Source organism: Ips typographus, linkage group LG5, assembly GCF_016097725.1.
Source record: "Ips typographus isolate SLU linkage group LG5, UJ_Ityp_2.0, whole genome shotgun sequence".
Classification (NCBI taxonomy): Eukaryota; Metazoa; Arthropoda; class Insecta; order Coleoptera; family Curculionidae; genus Ips; species Ips typographus.
In genome coordinates, this window is record NC_138426.1 from 8,393,026 (window position 1) to 8,413,632 (window position 20,607).

The 20,607-nt window shown below is 37.9% G+C and overlaps 1 protein-coding gene and 1 long non-coding RNA gene across 3 annotated transcripts in view; one reads left to right on the plus strand and one right to left on the minus strand.

The window, feature by feature from the left end:
- Nucleotides 1–20,607, plus strand: part of LOC145729955 (uncharacterized) — a 66,034-nt gene that overhangs the window by 16,906 nt on the left and 28,521 nt on the right. For both annotated transcript variants that reach the window (XR_014178485.1, XR_014178486.1), the window contains exons 7-8: nt 17,690–17,884; nt 17,942–18,156. This is a non-coding gene — a long non-coding RNA (uncharacterized LOC145729955). The remainder of the gene's footprint in view (nt 1–17,689; nt 17,885–17,941; nt 18,157–20,607) is intronic.
- Nucleotides 296–3,780, minus strand: LOC145729242 (dynein regulatory complex subunit 11-like). The gene is made up of 10 exons (XM_081979922.1): nt 3,498–3,780; nt 3,232–3,450; nt 2,804–3,181; nt 1,925–2,748; nt 1,665–1,877; nt 1,415–1,537; nt 954–1,344; nt 743–901; nt 561–688; nt 296–486 (listed from the first exon to the last, which is right to left on the minus strand). The coding sequence occupies exons 1-10, from the start codon at nt 3,696–3,698 to the stop codon at nt 378–380; spliced, it is 2,745 nt and encodes a 914-aa protein (XP_081836048.1). The 5' UTR covers nt 3,699–3,780; the 3' UTR covers nt 296–377.

The following is a 20,607-nucleotide window of genomic DNA, read 5'->3' on the forward strand; positions in this document are numbered from 1 at the left end:
AAATTTCCGTAATCTTTTTGCACTTCTAACAATTTACGCTTGAAACTTGCAAACAGAAAGAGAGGCAAGATGCAGAGAGAAAAAAAAAGGTAATTGGTCACTCCCCGGTACTGATCGGGTACCACTACTTATTCTTTCTCTCTCTCCCTCTCTTTGTCTGGGTACTTGTCGTGGGCGTTCGCAACATGGCTTCTTGAGTAGTTAACATGGCGGCAGTCGGGGGGGATATTGCACCGTGCACAGTGACCTACCGTTTGTCCCCCCCTCCCATCCCTCTCCTTTAACGAAATAAAAATTTATTCTTCTTCTTTAATTTATTTCCAATCAGAGTTGGCCAAACTCCCATAAAAACATCAACGACGAAATGAATTATGTATCTATTTCTTGGCTTTCTGTTTTTCCTGTTGCTGTTTCTCCAGCTCCCGTTTGGCGTCCGCCCATTTGTTGAATTTCGCCCTTTCCTTGCCCAGGGGCGTTTTTTTGTACCTTTTTAGTCGCGACGAAGGGGAAAAATAGAATAAATTGTTTTTTTTTTAAGTTGAAACCAGATTGTAACTTACCATTTTTCGTACTTTTTCCATTCTTTATCGGTGATTGGCTCGATCTGATTGGACACGAACACTTCGTGCAATTCTTGCGCCCTCAACGGTTTATAGCTCAACTGAATTAGTCGACGTGGGGTCAAAACCTTTTTAATATGTCAAATTTAACGGTTGGAACGGCTTTACTTTTACTTAACTACCTTTTGAACCGCATCCCTGATAACGGTATAAGGCTGGTACATAGTAACAGAGGCCAAACAGGTAATATTAAAGTCACGGTCTACTCCGTGATAGGGTCGTAGTAGTTCGCGCCACCACTCGTACACACTACCGTAATCTGGACGAGGAATCAACAAAGCCTATAATGAACACCCTGAAGATGCCTGTGGACGAAACTCTAAACATACTCACCCTGTCAAAAGCTTTTTTCATTTTCCCCGCTTGTCCCAACCAGGGGGCGTTGCTTACCCCCAGCACCAACACCCTGTCGTCAGCTTTAATGGCTTTGATTATGCCTTTAACCAATTTGTTGCCCACTCTTTTGGGGTCCAAGTCTTTTTCCTCTTTCGGGACTTTTTTGTAGAACAGTCGCTCCGCTTGACCCAAATAGATGACAGAGGGTTGAAGGAGTTTCGACATTTTCGACACCAGGTGGATTAGCATCGTCAGACCCTTAGTCCCTGGATAAATGTCAGCTGTCACTTCCGGTGTTAAATCGAACAGGACGCATCGAGTGTGATTGAATACGGCGTTGGCCAATAAGTGAAGACCGCACTGAGGTGGTCCAACAATCAGGACGGACCTGGAAATTGAAAAAAAGTTACTAAACTAAAACCAGAAAATATTCACTGTTTTAGTGCAATTTGCATTACTTGGGTTTCTTCATGGTTTCGACCCCCAAAGGTTGGATACAGTTCAAAGTAACAGCTTGTCGGACATCCAACACTGCTCCAGGTGGATCAAAGTCTTGCGCCCGCAACTCAGCATTCTTATAGCTGCTTACACAAAAATAGGTTAGGACTTTTTCAAATCAAATCTCATGGTTTTGCACTAAACATGCCATAACTCAATATAGTTGAATTTAAACAAAAATTTCTCGACTGACATAAACTTGTTCTTCACCTGAAATCCCCAAAGAACTGATCCAAACGTGTTCTCGGGTAACTCCGTATCACTCCGTTATCTACCAGCTCCTGGAATAACTCCTCTAGACTGCGATCACCGGTCGGGTCCTTTTTGCCTTTTTTCTTGCCTTTCCGCTTCTTTTCTTTTTTCTTTTTGTATTTTTTGCCTTTGTCATTGGCCAGCGCCTCTTGCAACAAATCCAGCTCCAACCTACACTCGACTTGTGGTTGAAATCGATCACATTGGCGGTTACCTACCTCATTAGTTCATCAGCCTGCTTGCGCATTTCCAGTTGAGTTTGATAACAAAATTCCTCGGTGATCAAGTCCATATAACACTTTTCTTGGGGATTGTCCAGGTCGTTCCGATCGTTCCAAACTGTCCGGAAATCCTCTTCTCCCGCTTCTTTTAAGTTATTCGACAGCGTTGGTTCGTACTCCAACTCAAACTCTCCAGGCTTCTTCTTTTTTTTCTTCTTTTTTTCGGCTTCCTTTTTCTTTTTTTCTTCCTCTTTCTTTTTCTTTTCTGCTTCTTGTTGCAGTTTTTTCTCTTTTTCTTTTTTGGCCTTCAGGGCTTCCTGGCCTCCAGCTTTCTTTTTTTCTTTGAGTTTTTTTTCGTAGTCATCCAAGTATTCTTGTGGGGTCATTGTTTCTCCTCGCACCACTAGAATAGTTCCCCCTTTCTCCTCCGGGGGATAATTATCGAACGTCCTTGCTCCGACATACCATTCCTTGAACCACTCCCGGATTTCGTCTTCGATGTCCTCTAACAGGCCAGGAGCAACAACCCTGAGTATTCTGGCTTTCTCTGTCTCCATAGTTTCAATATACTCCCTAAGGCGTTGTTCTCCAAGTGAACGACGCTGTTCCAGATTGGTTTCGAACACCTCCTGGTCTTTGGTTGACTTCCAACTGTGTTGTGTCATACCAATCAGCAGTCGGCGTTGTTTTTCCCGGAGTTTCATTAATTGTCGGTCAGAATAGCCACGCCAGGTACGTTGGATGGCTGTGGCCGCTTTGGATTGTTCCGTAGTGTCGGCAGGTTTCTGCTGAGCCTGTTTGGCTTTGCCTCCTGGTTGTTTCTGTCTTAATCATTGGTATGAGAGAAAGAGAGGGGAATATGTTGGAAAGACTCACTTCCAAAGCTTTGCGTTGTCGAATAGTGAGACTCTTGTCAAAAAAATAGATGCGTTCTTGCCGTCCTCTTTCGGCAGTTTGTATAACTATTAGGGCTCTATTGAGTTCTTCTTTTTTGGCTAGTTCTTCCAATTGTTGTGGAGTGAGTGCCGGTTGACCGAGCGTTTCCTTGGACATTCTCATTTTCATGGCTGATTTCCTGGCTGGGGATTTACCTTCCGGTTTCTGCTCTTCGCTTTCATTTTGTTCAGAGCTGAACGCGACTTGCTGTTTCGACTTTGCAGGAACTTCCGTCAGGTCTTCTTTAGACTGGTCTTCCACCTCGGTTTCGGATATTACCACTGTGGGCTCAGGTGGGATGTAGATTCGTTCCCCTTTCTGTGATGTTCACCGTGAATGGTTGTTTGGCGTAGAAATAAAAAGCAAACCTGTATTCTTCGGATAAAATCTTCCACATCAATATCACGATGATGAAACAGACAGGGATGCAATATCTCCACGTCGTAGGGTACCAACTTCAGTTCCACCAGGGAACCATCAATGTAGTGGTATTCGCTTAGACTGATTTGTCTCAGTTGATCGTTGAACTCGTTTAAACGCACACAAGCGGCGTCAACTAACTTCTTCATAGCCACGTGTTTCTGAGGCTGAAATTTTCAATGTAAGTTATGGAACAAGTCTAGTTGGGCAGTACCTGAGCCAGTTGATCCAAACAAGTGCAAAGGGTTTGCACCACCACAGAGTATCGGGCGTACATCCCTCCGATTAGACTGTTGGCCGAGTTACGGTCGTTGATTGGTTTAAAAGTTTTTCGAATGGTTTCATCGCGTTGAAACAAGTCTTCCAAGTTTTTTTTGGACTTGATCCACCAGGTGTTGTAATACTGGAAGGACATGGTTTATTACTAATGATTTTGGATTGCTAGAAGAATTTTGATTGGTATTAGTACAGCGGATTTGTGTAATTGTCAATTTTGATCTGTCATTAAGGTGACATGTCGTATTCTCCATTTTCTGTTTGAATTTTTTTTCCAGATGTGATAATGAAAGAAAAACTTGCGGTTTCATCTTTCGATCTCAATCTGGCAGTGCCGGGGCGCATAAAAATGTAATCTCGTCCGGAATAAGGGCATTTATCGCCCGCCGCAAAGAAATGGGCCCGTTCTTTGCCGCGATGGCCATATGACGTCCTTAGGGCATCCGATGCAGTGTCGTCCGCATTCATCTTGTGTTGTACCAATTTCAAATCAATTTTTGATTGCTCGTAGAGTCAATTGGCTTAAATCCATGGAAAAAACGGGTAGACTGGAGTAGAAGAATGTCGAAAAGAATGGAATTGGAAAAATTGTAAAAGAGGGGCGCCACTGGCGCACACAATATAACATTTCCAAGACGGCCAACTATTTTCGCGGACGCTTTTTTGTTCCGCAGGAGCAGATGGGGGCGCCTCGGGGCGCGTTTCTTATGTTACGCGAGGGAGACACCGTTGCGGTTTTACACTCGGAATTTATTCTTGCACTGATTGCATATTTTCTACCCTCGAAGAGGAGGAAGACGCACAGAATCAAAATTTCATTCTAAACTCGTATGGTAATGTGAAAATATTCACTTGTTTAAGACACATAGGTAGAGCGTTCATTTGATGTCTTAATGGTGGGTGTTTCACCAGAAAGTGACTTCTCTTGTGAAAATCTCTGCACAGTGGATAGTTTATGATTGGTCAAGAAAAGCTGTTTTTTTCTGACCAATCACAAACTACCCACATGTGTTGTGATTTATATCCATACTGCACATGTTGGATCATTGGTTTGAGTTAATTCAGACAGTTGTGACGTTTTAAAGGTTAATAGCTTCGAGTGCGTTAATACTATTTTAAATGGTCCTTCGAGTCGTGTCTTCGAGGTTCTGCACGCCCACACCTCGCCGAATGTTGGTAATTTTGGTGCGGCGGTCACGAAAGGCGCTCTTTTAAAAAACATTATGCTAATCGGGGGGCGCTTCGCGGTATTTCGGGGTCCCAGACCTATTCTGTATTAGAGGCGAGACTCTAAATTTTTTTTACCTGTGAATGTACGCGGCCCCACGCAACTGCACCAGCTGATGATGATAATAATAATAAGAAGCGAGTGTAAATCAAAAGAGCGCGCCCCCCGGGGGGGCCTCCACCCCGACCAATGGAAACGCTCCGGGTACTACTTCCTCGATTCGGTTAATAATGACAGGCGCGCGGGACCGGCGTAATAACAAATCGTTTGCTTGGTACCGAGCAACAATGCTCCTTGCAATTTCTAAAATGTCAGCCGGCGCATTTTGCTTCGGGCTGATGCGTTCTGAAGATATGAAGAAAGAGTTTTGTTATGTTGCGTGTGTGTAAAGGAAAAAGCTAACGTCTTGAAGGTAGAACACTCTGTATAGAGAACAAGGATGGTAATCTAAACTTTCCAACCCCAAAAGTAGGTTAGAAGTAATTTTAAATTATCTACTACAAGTCAATGGACTATAATAAGTTACCAAAGTTTGTTTTGTTGGTCATGAAATACAGAAATGGTTAATTTTAGCGTGGCTTATGGGATCAATTATTATTATTATTACTTTTAAAAGCTGAAATCACCTTGACATGTCTTCTCTCTACTATTAAATTGATTGGGCAGATTCAAATTTATTAATTTAACAATTAATGGAGGCCAAAATGAATGGGTTTGTAACAGTAACTTCCACTTGTGCGCCCGTTTTGGCTCTATATGAAGCCTTCCTCAGACCTGTGGACTTCAGTTAATATATCTAATAAATTACTATTTTATAAATTTGCAAATAACTTAAGAACACTTTTTTTAGACTACAATAATTATTAAAGTCAGTATGTGACGTAATTTGACAGTTGGTCACAAAATCTGAATCTTTTTGATGATTCTGATCATCTTTATCTCTAGCCCATTGATTTGTGATGGATTTCGATCTCTTCTTAACGCTGATTTCCTATGGATAATAATGAAATTTCTATACTTGTATGTGTAATACTCCTAAAACCTTAAAGTGTAATGATGTTGATTTTGATTGCCAGATTTGGCAACATTGCTTTACATTTATTTGAATTTTTGATGGTCAAGGTGAAAAATAACGTTATTAATTCATTTATTATTATAGTCAAATTTGTATGCAAATTATATGATTTGACGTTTCACGGAACAAAAATCAATGCTCTAAACAAAGACGAAAATAAACTTTGTAAGTGACATGTGTCAGTGTGCCAAAGACGTCATTTTAACAATTGGTCACGTGACCACTTCATCAAGAACTCTGATTGAAATCTTGTGACAAACGGTTTAACGACGTCACATCTGTTTCCGCGCACTGATGCATGACACTTATATAACGTTTCCATCTTCGTCTAACTCATTGATTCTTAATGGTTTCTCTCTTTTTATCCCTAGTTTCTTGTACAGGGTCAGCCACCCAAATCATCAAAAGTTTGCTAGGATCAAATACGTGTAGATATCAAATGCTGCTTATTTTAAATGAGTCAGTTTGTATCATACTTTGTATAATATTGTAGACTTATCTGAAAAGTAGTACAAATTTGACGTTTTCAGTCTCCAAAACAATTTTAATTTGTATACAAAACAGAGAACAGCGTTGCCGGTTATCTGAAAAGCTTGGCAATAACTCCTTATCAGTTACGGTTGACGTATAAAAGCATTATTTATGACAACTATCAGTTTGGCGTGCAATTAACACGGTGTTGCCGCACTATTTGGAATTTGTGGTAATTTGTCGCAGATTTGACATCGCCGTTACACACTATAGTCTATCCGGCGAACCTACGGAGTAATAAAATTCGATGGGCGGCCCGCATTACACTGTAAAACAGGTACGTAAAAGTGAATCGAGACATGAGACCCGAGAAGTCCTTATATTAGAGAGAGAAGAAAAATATATTATATTGTAAAACGGACCGGATATACAGGGTGGTCCAGTTTTAAATGTCAATAATTCACCATTCGATAGCCCATCAAAAAATAAGTTAACATACATTATGTCATTTTTCTGAAAAAGGCTTCCTAAGGAAAATACAGTTCTTCAAATTTCAGTTTAAAAAATCGGTTTTTTTTTTGTCATAACTGTCAGACCGTTGAATCAAATTTGGTACAAGCACTCTAGAAATTAATACTCATTATGAATGACGTTTGCTAAAATTCTCTAGAAGCGTAGATACAGGAAGATAGTTTTCATGTTTTTGCCTTATTTTCTGCGTCTTTGGATATTTTTCAAAAATTTCAGTTTCTTTTAAATTTATTGTTCACGATGAAAAATTAATTATCTCTTATACAATTCTAATTTAATACTTCTTTTACGAGATAATTCACTTATTACGTTCAAAGACCCAAACCTAACCCAACCCAACTTAAAAATTGTCTTGGAAACGAAAAATTTACTTAAGAAGCCTAAAAAATTTCATTGTAGCCAGTTTTCATAGTTTTGAAAATTGACTTAGAGAAGATAAAAATATTTTTCAGAAGCTTAAAAATTGTTTGTAACCAGTTTTAATACAAATCGAGAGACTTTAGTAATAAAAATTGATTTGTCTAGAATTTTTGATTACAAATTCATACATTTAAACCTTAAAAATTGACTTGAACACCAAAAAGTGACTCTGAACTAATGAAAAGTGACATCAGAAGCTTAAAATTTGCATTTGAACTGTTTTTATAATTTGAAGACAAATTTCAATATTTTAGTCTTGAAAATAGTCTTAGATACAGGACATTGACATTAGATTCATAAAAATTGTCTTCAAAACTAACTTTTCGTACTTTTTACTTTGCTTTTCATTTTCTTAGAATTCTGGACTATTTTTAGGGCTTCAAAACTGCTTTCAGCTTGGAAAATCGAAGTTATTGACAGAGCAAACTTAAAAAAACAATTTTTACATTCTCCATAGACTTAAAATTCTCATTCTAAGCTTTCTTACTATTAAATCGACTTCTAGACACTTCAGTGCTAAAAATTCAAGTATTTCTTAAAAATCTAGACTGTTTTTAGTGCTTTAAGATGCTTCAAGACTATCTTTTGACTTATCAGGCCTAAAAGCCAGTTTGTACACTATCCGTAGTCTTGAAAATGTCATTTCAAGCTGAGCTTCTTTTTTTTCTCATAGGTGCAATAAATTGTAGTATCTTTAAGGAATTCAGACTGTTTTTAGTGCTTTTTAAGACTGAAAAATCGAGTTTAAGATTATTTCCACAAAGAAGTTTCTTCCGTAATAAAAGTAAAAATGTTGGTACCAAATGCTACGATATTAGTCTTGAGAAGTAAAATAGTCCGAAAATTTAATTTACTTCTAGTCTTGTTTCAGAAAATTGAGTTGTACATTAATTAAAGTCCTGAAAATAGACTTTTGGACTCTCTTTAGTCCTAGTAAAGTTAGTTTTAACCTTAGAAATCAACTTTTAGATTATTTTTAGTAGCAAAAAATGAGTTTCATGTACAATACAATTTTTGTCTTGATTTCCGGACTGTTATTAGTTTTTACCAGGAAGGCAGTCTGAGAAAACGAATTATAAGACTATTCCTAGTAGTTAAAAGCAAATTTTTAGACTATTCAGTACAAATTTGGACTCGCACAAGTCTTGAAAGTTCAGTTTTACACTATAAAACGATTTTTTAAATTGAAATTTGGTGGGCTGTATCTTAGGAAACGTTTTTCAGAAAAATTACATAATGCAAGTCAACTTATTTTTTGATTGGCTATCGAATGGCGAATTATTGACACTTAAAACTGGACCACCCTGTAGACCAATACTAATGGACGGGGCGGGTCAACCCCTCTTAATTTTCGCTTTTATTACTCCGTAGGTTCGCCGGATAGACTATAGTTGTGGTAGATATGGTTGAAAAAAAATACTTAAATTTTTGTAGATATTTGACTTTTAATTTTCAACGTCCTCTAGCGGCCAAACCCTACAACCACTTGTATAATAGCATTTTAGGAAATCCCTTAAACTGTCGTTATCATTTTGGTGATTTTTGCCCTACATTTGAAAATAAGGGAGTTATTAAGGGCTGAACAGTGCGGTGCACTAAAAAGGGCTAGAGGGGGGTTGTGTGAAACTAAGGCAGCTACGCGAAATTGTCAAGAATACAAACCTTTGAACGTTTTAACCACCCAAGCAAATTTCAACCCTCTTCCTCTTGCTGTTTTGAAAATGTTTGCGTTTGAATGTTCAACGCCCTCTAGCGTGCCAAATCATGCAACCAATCTACTCGTTTTATAGTATTTTACGCCCTTAATCTTTTACATTCTGATAACGTTTGCGCTAAATTTTAAAAAATTCAATCACGTGACTAGTTAAAGTTTAATTTTTGAAATGGCCGACGTGTTTAGAAGAAGCAGTCACGTGACTATATTTAGAGTCTAGTCACGAAGTTACTTGTACACATATTGATGATGCTGGGGTTAACGGTCAAAACCTCCCTAGCTTAGGTTGGCCGTCGCGACCACCCGACCTAGTAATCGGTCATTGGACTTTATTATTGTTATTATTATTGACCGAATCCTTTCGAGACGCGTATAATTAGGCGGCTTTAAAGATCGTTTTTCTGATCTATATGGAGTTATAATGGCACGTTCTACTCCTACGTGGGACTTGATGAATGTTACGTAATTAAATACCGGCCGTTAAGAGAGTTTTTGCATCAACACATGAACACTAAAGTGTTGTTAATCCCTCATCCCCGCATCGACAAACACAGATAGATATCTAAATTGTGTCGTAATTGTCTGGCGGTGGTTAAAAGGGCTTGAAATTGTCTTTTGCATCGTAGGGGGGCCTCGCAACCACCCCCTTTCATCCTCCCCAGTCGTGGCAGGGTCGGCATTGCTTAATTAACCGTGGAATGAATACGTAAACTGGCGGGGTGGTACATACTACGTAAAACGTGATTTTAGATAAGGGGGAACGTGCCAAATCGTTCTTTGATCCCCCTCCTCCCACTTTCGAAAGTTGATAAACGAGTGCTATTAAAGAGTGAAATTTTAATGAAGTCGTCTGTGTGTACGGGTACGTTTTCGAGTTTATGGGGGGGTACTACAAATTACGGTGGTGACGTTCCGGAAGCCGAAACGTGTCGGAGTCCTCCTGCGAGTCCCGCTGGGGCACCCTCCCGAGCGGATCGTATCGATTTGCGCCTCGAGGGCCCCCCCGCGTATTTCTCCGCATAATCAATCAGCTCCGATTTTGTATAAATCCAAGAGCAAAGTGATTTTCTTCTCTTCAAGCTGGGTTTATACAGCGCACAATGCATAACATTGCACAAGAAATCACAAGTGTTTCGTTTTGGTGTTTATACAGTCGCACAACATATAATTTTTAACCAATGACAACACGTGATAAATGTCATTGCAATGTGAATGTTATTTTTCTGTCACTTGCCATTTGTCAATCATGTCAAGCACAGATAAAGACGATAAGGCAAAAAAGGTGTGCTTGCTGTTGTAAAGTTGGATAAGGGAAAAATAGTAGTTTTCCTATTCAGTGTGCAAAGTTATGTTTTCTCACACGCGAAAGTTCGGATAAGCTTCAAGTGCGGGAAAACTACTTTGCACACGTGTTAGTAACAATATTTTTTCTACGAATGAAATATCTATACATTTTGTTTTTAATTTTTATTGATATTAAAAACAACACAACTTATAACTATTTATTGTTATTAACAACATTAATGTTAAATGTACAGTTGGTCGCGTTTTTTAAATTGATCGCAGATTGAGCAACTGAAGGTAAAATACTGGTACTTGGAACTGCTTCACTTTCTTTAGGATTGAAGGTCAGAATTTTGTTACTTAATCCTTTTTTATAACTTGTGGATTCATCAATGTATTCTTCAGCTACCGTAGTCGATTTCCAACCCCCCAAGCGTTTTATGTCAGTGATTCCTTCTCCAGAATCGGCCAGGAACGTTGCCGATGATCGACGATAACTGTGCCCTGTGTAGAGTTCTGGATTTGGCAACTTCAAAAAAATAGCTATTTCAGAAGGCATTTTTCCAAAACTGTTTACTCCAACACTTTGCGAAAAACATTTACCCTTTCTGTAAACTAGGAAAAAACGATTGTTTGACTTTTTTGGACGTAGGCCGGTGTATCTTCTGTACAGTTCCAGGTAGGTTCCGTTATGAACTTCTTCTGATATTATAAAGTTTCTTGCTGTATGATTTTTGGAATCCCTAATTTTAACAATTATGAGGTTTCCTTTGTCTTCAATATCTGTAGTGGTTAAATTGGCTAGCTCTTCCCTTCGACATGCACCAGCAAGTCCGAATATAGTGGCAACTTTAATTAACAGGTAAATTTCATCTGGTGCGGAGTTCATAAAACTGAATATTTCTTCTTTTGTAAAAATTTTCGCCTTTTTAGGTTTAAAACCAACATTCTGCTTTTTCAGAAATGCAGTGAGCTTATAAAATTCACCGATATCGATGTCTCTTTTTATTTTTATTACATTTTTGAGCATTGAATACTTTGACCACATTGTGTTAGGTTTGAATTCTTTGCTTAAAGTAACAAAATACGCTAAAAGTACCTCTTCCTTTAAGGTTTTTATCCCCTTTTGTTCGCACCATTGGGTAAACAACTCGTACTGTTTCTCGTATTTTTCTCGCGATTTGAGAGGCAAACTAGCCATGTTGGCGGCTTTTAGAACATCTTCCGGAAGTTCATCTTCCGTGATATCCATTATTAAAATAGTTTTTTTAACTTAAATAAGTAAGAATAAATACTGTTGTAGACTTTAAATTGCATATAAATGCGTTGTTTGACAATGAGCTTTGGTTTCTAAGGAAACAAGCCTCATTTTCAAAGACAGAGACAAGGTGGTTTATTTACCTAAACTGTACGGAAGAATAATGTGAAAAAAGTCGTGTTTTTTATATGAAACCCCTGAATATTATTACATTTTTGAATTCTACGCAAAATTCTAAGCAGATTTTATGTATAATAGTCTATATAAAACCACTGTTGCAAGGTATAATCAGCACTTTAAAAAGTGTGCGGGAAAAAATTTTTCCCGCATAGTGTACGGGAAAGTGCCACTTTGCACACACTTTTACGTATGCAAAGTAGCTTATTTGCAAACATTTGTAGAAAAAAACATTTTTAATAACAACAATATATTAACCACCACTCACAAGACAAGATGGCAGCGTTCAAGTGTTATTATTCCATGCTATTTCCTGCATAGAACAAGCTTCTGATAAATAACTGAAAAACAGAACTGGCAATACTACACATTTTTATTTGGAATTGAGAATATACTTACTGCAGAGTGAGGGCAGAAGACCTTGTTTTGGGCTAATTGGATTTTTTGTCTTGTCTTTCTGCAGGAATGGCCGTACAAGAACTAATAACTTATGGAACAGTTCTGGAGTCATATGCGTATATTTGAAAAACTGCTCTGTATCATGTTTTTCTGCAAACTATTTTTTCAAAAACACTATGTTCATTGCGTTTTCTATTCATAGGTCGCGTTTTAAACTTCCGTATTCTCCTTTTCTTGACATCTAAGCTTAATGCTGTAGTTGCAGCACCCATCAAGAATAGAAGCCCCAATTGTTGCCAAGGTTCCATCTGCAATTGTTTAATGAATTCTTGATGTAAAGAGAAACTAATTAGCTCTAGATAATTATTACCACTAAACTCTGTTTTTTCCGTAGACACTTCAACTGTTTTTATTGCACTAGATGACCAAAAAATCACAAATACAAAATCAACAACAAACCACAATTCTTGAACAATCCAAATTCACAATTCATAAACAAAACAATAACACAATACAATGACGGACGGCGGATGTCAAAATATGACATTACAAAATTTTGCGCATGCGTACAGCTGTTTTCGCATAAGAATTGCGTAGAAAGTTAAAAATGATGAACTTTCTATGCGGTATTGTGCGCTGTATAAACGACAGTAGGCATTACTGTAAAGCCAACTTTCTATGTTATGCATTGTGTGCTGTATAAACTCAGCTTTAAACTTGAATTTAAACTCGTGTGTCTTTCGGTCAGAGAATCATCATCAACAAATGACTGGTGTGACAGAACTGAATAATTGCTTATCAGTCAGCTTAGCCTGAAGCTTATGCAATTTAAATATCTCCCCCTGCCCCTGTGTGTGTATGTATAATGCTAATGTATTGTCTAACTATCGCTCCCAAAAGACGCAACATTAGACGCGGCCATTATGCGGCATAATAATCGGCCGATATGGAAATCGCATGCAAATCGCCCATATGCCCAACCAAATCGATTACGTGTATTATGATGCCGATTCTCGACAATATCCAACGAGGTTCGAGCTTAATTTGTTTACTTTGATTATCCCAGCATACTGTCGTTTATGGAAAATGTCTAATTAAGGTTCAGTTGTATAGGTTACGTTAAACCAACTTTATTAAAATTCGGCTTAATTCGTTTAAATTCGTTGACTTTCGGAACTATCACTGTCATACTTGTCATCACTCATGATGTAAATTGCTGTCTTCTATTGCGATACGTAGTCTATTAGACTTAAATCGTCTATTTCCATAAATGGATTTTTTACCGAAAAAGTGGTTTAAGAACAAATTTTTTAAATTATTTTAATAAAAATTTTCTTTATCCACAAAACACGCGTAATGGCGATGACAATAGAAACGTCAACGTCAAACATCAACGTCGAACGTCCAGTAAGTCAAAACAGTCATTTATTTTTCTAATTATTAATTTCTAGTATAAACCTAAACAAGATTTCTTAGTTTAAATATTAATTTTAGTGGAAATTTAAATTTAATTTAATTCCTAAATGGGAGGTATAAAGCAGGCATAAAATTTACATTAAAATTGTACAGTTAAACTTCAGATTGAACCATATCTTGTACGACAGGCTCCTAAACCAAAAGACTATAATCTCACTGATCTTAAAGATGACAAATCCAAATCTTCCTTTAGCTTTTATGGAAGCTCTCCAAAAATTACTGTTGTATTAACTTGTTCTAGTTTGCTTCTTTATGGTTATTATACTAGTTTGATCAGAGAAGTAAACAATTTTTGGAAATTTACCGGAAAATTTTCCTTGATAGGGAAAATAACTGTCAAACTTGTCATTGTTATTGTCAAACTTATCATGCATTCTAAGGAGATAATTTAAGACATCTAAGCATAGCTTTTAAGTTGAGTGTGGTTTAGACTTGTGACTTTTTTCACGTGTACTGTCACAGTCTGACCCACACTTAAATGAAGCTCGGTTTGCAAAACGACGGTGCAAATGATTAAAAGTACATTGGATTGTTGTACAATTATTATAATTAAAAAACGATTTATTTTTGAATTTTCAGATTCTCCAATTTTTTTCCGGAAAATTACCGGAAACTTTCTGAAAACTGTTGTATACCTAACCTCAACACTTTTCAAAATAATAAAATTTTTTCAAAAAATATAAATTTATCCCTACTGGACAACACATTCCCGGTATAAAAGCTTTAATCTTTCGGTAGCGTGACATTTCTACTATATATGGTATACAGGGTGATCAAAAGACAATTTCAAGGGCTACAAATCAGTATATTAAACCACCCTGTAACTGTTAAAATAACAGAGTTATGGGCTGTAACAGTAAAAACTGTCAAAATCAACCAACTCAGTTTTAACAGTAAATAACTCAGTTATTCGACATTTTAGGTGAAAACGCTATACAGGATGGTCAAAAGAGAATTTAAAGGGCTACAAATTGGTATATTGAACCACCCTATAATTATCAAAATAACCGAGTTATTGACAATACAATGGAGTAATTTACAGGATGATTCAATGAATTTATAACATCCTTGTAACTTGTTAGTGTAATTTTCATTTTATAAAAAAAATCCATCAGTATACAGGGTGTCCCAAATTTGAGCAACAAACCAAACTTATAATTTTTTATACGTTTTTTGGAATCTACGTCAAATTCTAGGCCTACTTGATGTAAAATGTTTGTATCGATATTCAATTGTTTTTGCTCTAGCAGCCTTACTTTGACTATCCTCCTCGAAAACATAAATTTCCAATTTGAGCCAAATTTTGGTGCACTTTTCCAGAAAATTGTCCATAACTCGCTTATTTGAAACACCCTGTATGAAACCACCGTATAACAAAAGAAAGCTCATGAACGGGGCTATCACGTGACGTTGAGCGGGCACGGCTAAGTTGTCCCGTTTACCCGCTAGAGGGCGTCAAAGTTGACTCTCGTTTTTTTACAGTTTTTGCTCAATATCTCAAAAACGTTTCAGGTTATAGGTCTGAAATTGTTATTACAAATCCACCTCGATGAGATGCAACTTTTACTTTCTATACACTTTTTTGGTACCATGCACCGTTTGACCTTGAAAAATTAAAAACTAGAATTGTCAAGAATTTTCAATTCAAAGGTGATACCTTCTGATTTTTTCAGAAAATGTTTTATTTTCAAAATTAACCTCAACTGCTTAAATAAATTTAGGTTAATAGTACAAAAATGACTTAAAGTGTGATTTGTCAAAATGTCATTTTGCAAGGGTGCCACACCCTAAAGTGTCAAAATTGTCATAATTTCAAGGTCATCTCCGAAATGGTGCCAGTTAGAGCAAAATGGACGTCAAATTTGCGTTCCCCAGGTTCAAGTTAGTTAAAAAAAATCACTTTGATTGAAGAAAATCCAAAATGGTCGCCGTTAGTATAGTAGGCCCAAAAAATCCCTAATTTAGATTCAATTTTTGTGCACTTTTCCAGAAAATCATCCATAACTCGCTTATTTGAAACACTCTGTATAAACACACCGTATAACAAAAGAAAGCTAATGAACTAAAAGCTATCACGTGACGTTGAGCGGGCATGGCTAAGTTGCCCCGTTTAGCCGCTAGAGGACGTCAAGGTTGTTTCTCGTTTTTTGCTCAATATCTCAGGATCGTTTTCAGGTTAGAGGTCTGAATTTTTTTTATTTTCAACATTAACTGCTTAAATACCTTCAGATAGTACAAAAATGACGTAAAGTGTCATTTTTCAAAATGTTGTTTTGCAAGGGTGCCACGCCCTAAAGTGTCAAAATTGACATAATTTCAAGGTCATCTCGAAAACGGTGCTAGTTAGAGCAAAATGGACGTCAGATTTGTGTTTCCCAGGTTCAAATTAGTTAAAAAAAATCACTTTGGTTACGGAAAATCCAAAATGGTCTGGTTTGATCTTGAAAAAGTAAAAACTAGAATTGTCAAGAAATGTCAAGTAAAAATTTTTTATTTTCAAAATTAACCTCAACTGACTAAATACCTTCAAGTTAATAATACAAACATGTAAAAAACTAATTATTTTTGATTTTTCAGATTTTCCAAAATTTTCTGGAAAAATTTGTTACCTAACTATAATAATATCCATTTATAAAAAATTATAGCATAATTTTTATAACAATCGTCAATAAATAATTACTACCAACTTATTTTTGATGCCCTTGGCAACGTTGTAATGCACCTATTACGCACAGCCACCCCCGTTATCCCAACTAGTGGTATGTGTATCCTTCTCTATTAAACGTCATTTAGACGGTACAGCAACGCTCTAGTTTGGAATCTAAACCTGCAAAAACAAAAGTCAACCCTACCAGCAATTGAAACGTCAACGTCATAAATTATGTCAAAAGTCAAAATAAAAGTATGTATGTCAATTGTCAAATGAGGAGGTTTTTAAATATCATTTGTTAACAGCTCAAATCAGTGACTACTATTTTAACTATTTCTTAACATCAATTGTTTTATCCAGTTAACAGTTGACATTCGTCAAATTCATTTTTTTAGGGTCACGTGACTGCTTTAATAATTTTAAAACTAAATTTTTGTCAATTCGAACTTTTGACAGTTCACTTTTCACCACAGTTTCTTTGACAGACTTAATTTGAGGTCTCAGAAAATGTTCAATTTCAAAACTGTATTCATTTGGGTCACGTGACTGTTTTGACTATTTTTTTAACTAAATCGTAATAACAGATAAAATTTGACGTCTGAGATAATTTTCAAGGTCAAAATTTAGGGTCAAGACAATTTCAACTTTGACAGAGTTGAGCCCTGTCATTGTGTCAAATGTCAATAAGCGGTTATCAATATGAACATGTTTAATTTCAAAAACCAGAGTCCACCACTTGTAACCCATGAAACAATCTTAAAACACTAAACTTAAGTTCTGAATACAGGGTGTTCGGAAATTATTATTAATTAACCTTCCGAAGTGAAAAAACTGAGCAGGTGAAGCGCATCAAACGAAATTAGTCGCCCATTCCGTATATGTAATTGCTTTCAGTCGGGTGCCTTACCGTTGGCCGCGGAATCGATTACAAAAAAAAATATCGAGCGGATCCAAGTCCGGAGGGCAAGCCGGCTCCCATTGTGTGCAGCAGGTTGCGCGATTCCCAGGGGGATTTCAATAGGTTCGGGGAACCTGTTCCTTCTTCAATTCCATCCAACTGACAAGCATGACGATGTTTACTTTTTAGATTTAATCCCGTTTTTTTTTTTTTCGAGAGGTACCAGCGTGGGTACCGCACCGTAAGGCACCACTAATTAATAGGTTAACGACAATAATTCATAACCTCAAAAAGCCGCCGTCATCGTTCGGGGAACCCTTTCGGTTTCGTGTGTGTGTGTGTATATAATTTGAGACGTGGCGTCGTGCTTTACTCCCTTGCTCGACCCCCTAATTCGAATCGTATTACCGCTCCGTAATTATAAGATTTGATCGTTTTGGGTTCTTTCAACATCATCGATCAAAAAAATCCAAAGAGGTTGTAGATTTTGATTGTTCGTATTGCGCCATGGAGTAGATAATGTCCACATTAAAGTGTAAACAATTTTAGGTATGTTAAGCAGTATCACACGATCAACTGGGCAGAATCAGATTCAGAAAGAATTTTGAAGATGAAGAAGTTGTTCTATGAACAAAATGATTCTGGAACGTGATCTGCCAAGTGGAGTGGAGAAGTATTAGAGTAATGATGAAACTTTTAGATATTCTTGGATAAGTCACAGAGGCTGAAGCCACCAAGAGGCAGGTAAGAGGATGTTGGATGTTTGAACAAGTTTTTTCATAACCAATTGTGAATTTGAAGACTGACCATTAACTGGAACTTTGGCGTCAGCTACCAAGCTCTTTAAACAATGTCCAGCCATAGGCCAGCTCTTTGAAGGAGTTGGTGGACGCTGAACGCGAAGCAATTACCCGGCGTGGTTTCGCTCGGAACAAAAGACTCATAACAAATGTAGAAGCACGAAATCGTTTTGAGGCCTTGGGCAATCCGGCCTCGGCTACGCCTACGTTAGCGACGTAAGTATTGCACCTGCCGAACGAAAACGGACAACCCGAGGCTGAATGCCTATCTGGAATTTATATCGCCATTACCGCGAGTGCTTGTCCGCCTCTCTACGATTTCGCATGTTACCACTACGGACGTTTCGAATTATCTTCAGCGTGCCCATTTTTAATTGTTATCGCACTGGCCGGAGGCCTTCCGCCATCGTGCTCTTCTGGCGTTTGCTACCACCCCGTGTGAGGCGTCCACCCAGCGCGCCGTGTCATTTTTTCGAGCGGGGGGGAGGACAGGTAGCTAACGCCCGATAACGTCTTAATTGGATCAATTAACGAGCAACTCGATTGGTCGATTTTAAATAATTATCTCGTAATTTGGGTGGCGTGATGAGTTGATGCCAGGGCCGGGTCCTGATTGCAGTCATTCCGGGCAATTAGTCCGCGATTCGTGTTATTTGGCCCGATCCAGGATCGTAATTACGCTGCTTTCGACGCCATTAATCAGTTTTGACTTTAGCACCAACCAGCTGGCAAATTGCCATACATTTCGCGAGATGTGTGCATATTATGTTACCGTACTAAGCGCCTAACTAAGAACCAACAAATCTTCAAGCAGAGTAACATAAAAAAAAAACAAAAAGTGACTTATTGTCCGGAAATATACTAAATGAAAGAAGGTCATTTTTGACGTTTGGACATAAGTTAACATTCAGCAGGACTCGAACCAACCAGGGAAAGGTAGACTTCTTGGTCGTTCTCTCACAAAATATAAAACTTGAAAGTCAGATTAAACCGCAAAACCAAACATTACAGAATTTTTACTAAGATGCATTACTTGAATCACCCTGTATTCTTCTTCTCCATTTGTCGTCTTCCTTGATGAAGATAGGCTTCTCCAAACGTTTTCCTAACCCTGGCAACGTAGAACAACTGATAATCTAATATTTTTTAGCCTTTAGATTTCGTTTTTTTTCCTACCCTTTTGTTCCCTGCATGATTATTATTTGTAAGAGACAGTATTTGTCTTTCCAAAGTTTTTCTTACTTTGATGATTCTTCATTTGTGACTTCATCAGTCCAAGAAATTTTAAGTATGCGTCTTTGGAGCCACATTTCATGTTATGGCGATGTACCGTACATAACATTCTAGAAAACTTACTGTAATGACCAACATCCTATTTGTGTACTACCTGTATTTCACAAATCTTTACCTCCTCATTTTGGTCCAATTGGAAATGTATCATTTGCTTTCCTTATTAATGCTCTCTAAAAGGATTTACAGGTCTTCTGAGCTGTTGTATAATAGTAGAGTATTAGTGATAATGATACTTATTACCTAACATTTAAGGACAGTAGCGGATATTCTAAGACTTTTCTCTGAAAGACTCTGCTAGATAATTATAGATCACAGAGTACAACACAACATCCTCGTGTCTCATACTACTTCTGTATCTGTAGAGTGGGGAGGGTGAGTGTAGACCCACAGCATTTAGGCCACATGTGATCCATTGTACATCCTCCCGCATTGTCCACCTAGGTCACCGTCCATTCTGCCTTTCCCAGGAAGGTGGACAGGTCACTAGGGGGCATCTCTTTTATGTCGGCAGGTGTAGACCGATACTCACCGAACACACACTCTCTTATTGACGATTCATCTTTTTGTTCACACATCCTGCATAGAGGTGTGTCCACTAGCCCCATAGTATGGAGGTGTTTCCTTAGCTGACAGTGGCCAGTCAGAAATCCTACTGTTAAACGTAGGTTTTTCCTGGTCATTGCCAAATATTTCTTCGGCGCCAGCTTCCCAGGGTGATCCTGACAAAACTGCATCCTTTGATTCCATCTCATCTCTTTAGGGATTTTAGCGTTTGGCTAGTTCCGCAATTATCGAAGTCATCAGACCGTAGGTGTCACTGGGTCCTAAAATTTTTAGTCCAGCCCCTTCCCTGGCTAAAGAGTCGGCAATGCGATTTCCTTTGCTCCTATCGTGCCCTTTAACCCATCTCAGGATAATATTGTTACGATTTTCCCGTGGGTTTACACAAAGTCAGTTTAACTCAACAATTAATAAATTTATTTACACTCCAAAACACTCCGTACAATAATTAACTCAGCTACTAAAACACTACTACAATTCCACAATTATTCCACTATTTAAACTTTACCGCGTTCCCAAATTCACTACTACACTACTACTCCGTCGTCGACACCGCTTCTTTTATATTCGCAAACCACGTTCTAGAATAACCGCGAAACGCTTCGTGATTTGCCTCGATTCTTCCAGGTATGCCGCTTCCCAAGTGTGGCCTACTTTAATACGCGCCCGGCCAGATATTGCGGCGCATCGGTTTCATCGAGTATCGAGCATAGTAGGCCCAAACCGTAACAATATTGTTATCTGCCGAGGCGTTAGCTAAGTCTTGGTGGCACTCTAGTACTAGCCCTGAGGTAACACGTTGTCTGTTCAGGG

Bases quoted from the DNA above. Each gene is read 5' to 3' on its own strand.
- LOC145729242 (XM_081979922.1), bottom strand. From the start codon at position 3,698: ATGTCCTTCCAGTATTACAACACCTGGTGGATCAAGTCCAAAAAAAAC. The intron at 3,451-3,497 runs GTACTGCCCAAC...TGAAAATTTCAG, and splicing joins GTTTGGATCAACTGGCTCAG to CCTCAGAAACACGTGGCTAT. The intron at 1,878-1,924 runs GTAGGTAACCGC...AGTCGAGTGTAG, and splicing joins CAGGCTGATGAACTAATGAG to GTTGGAGCTGGATTTGTTGC.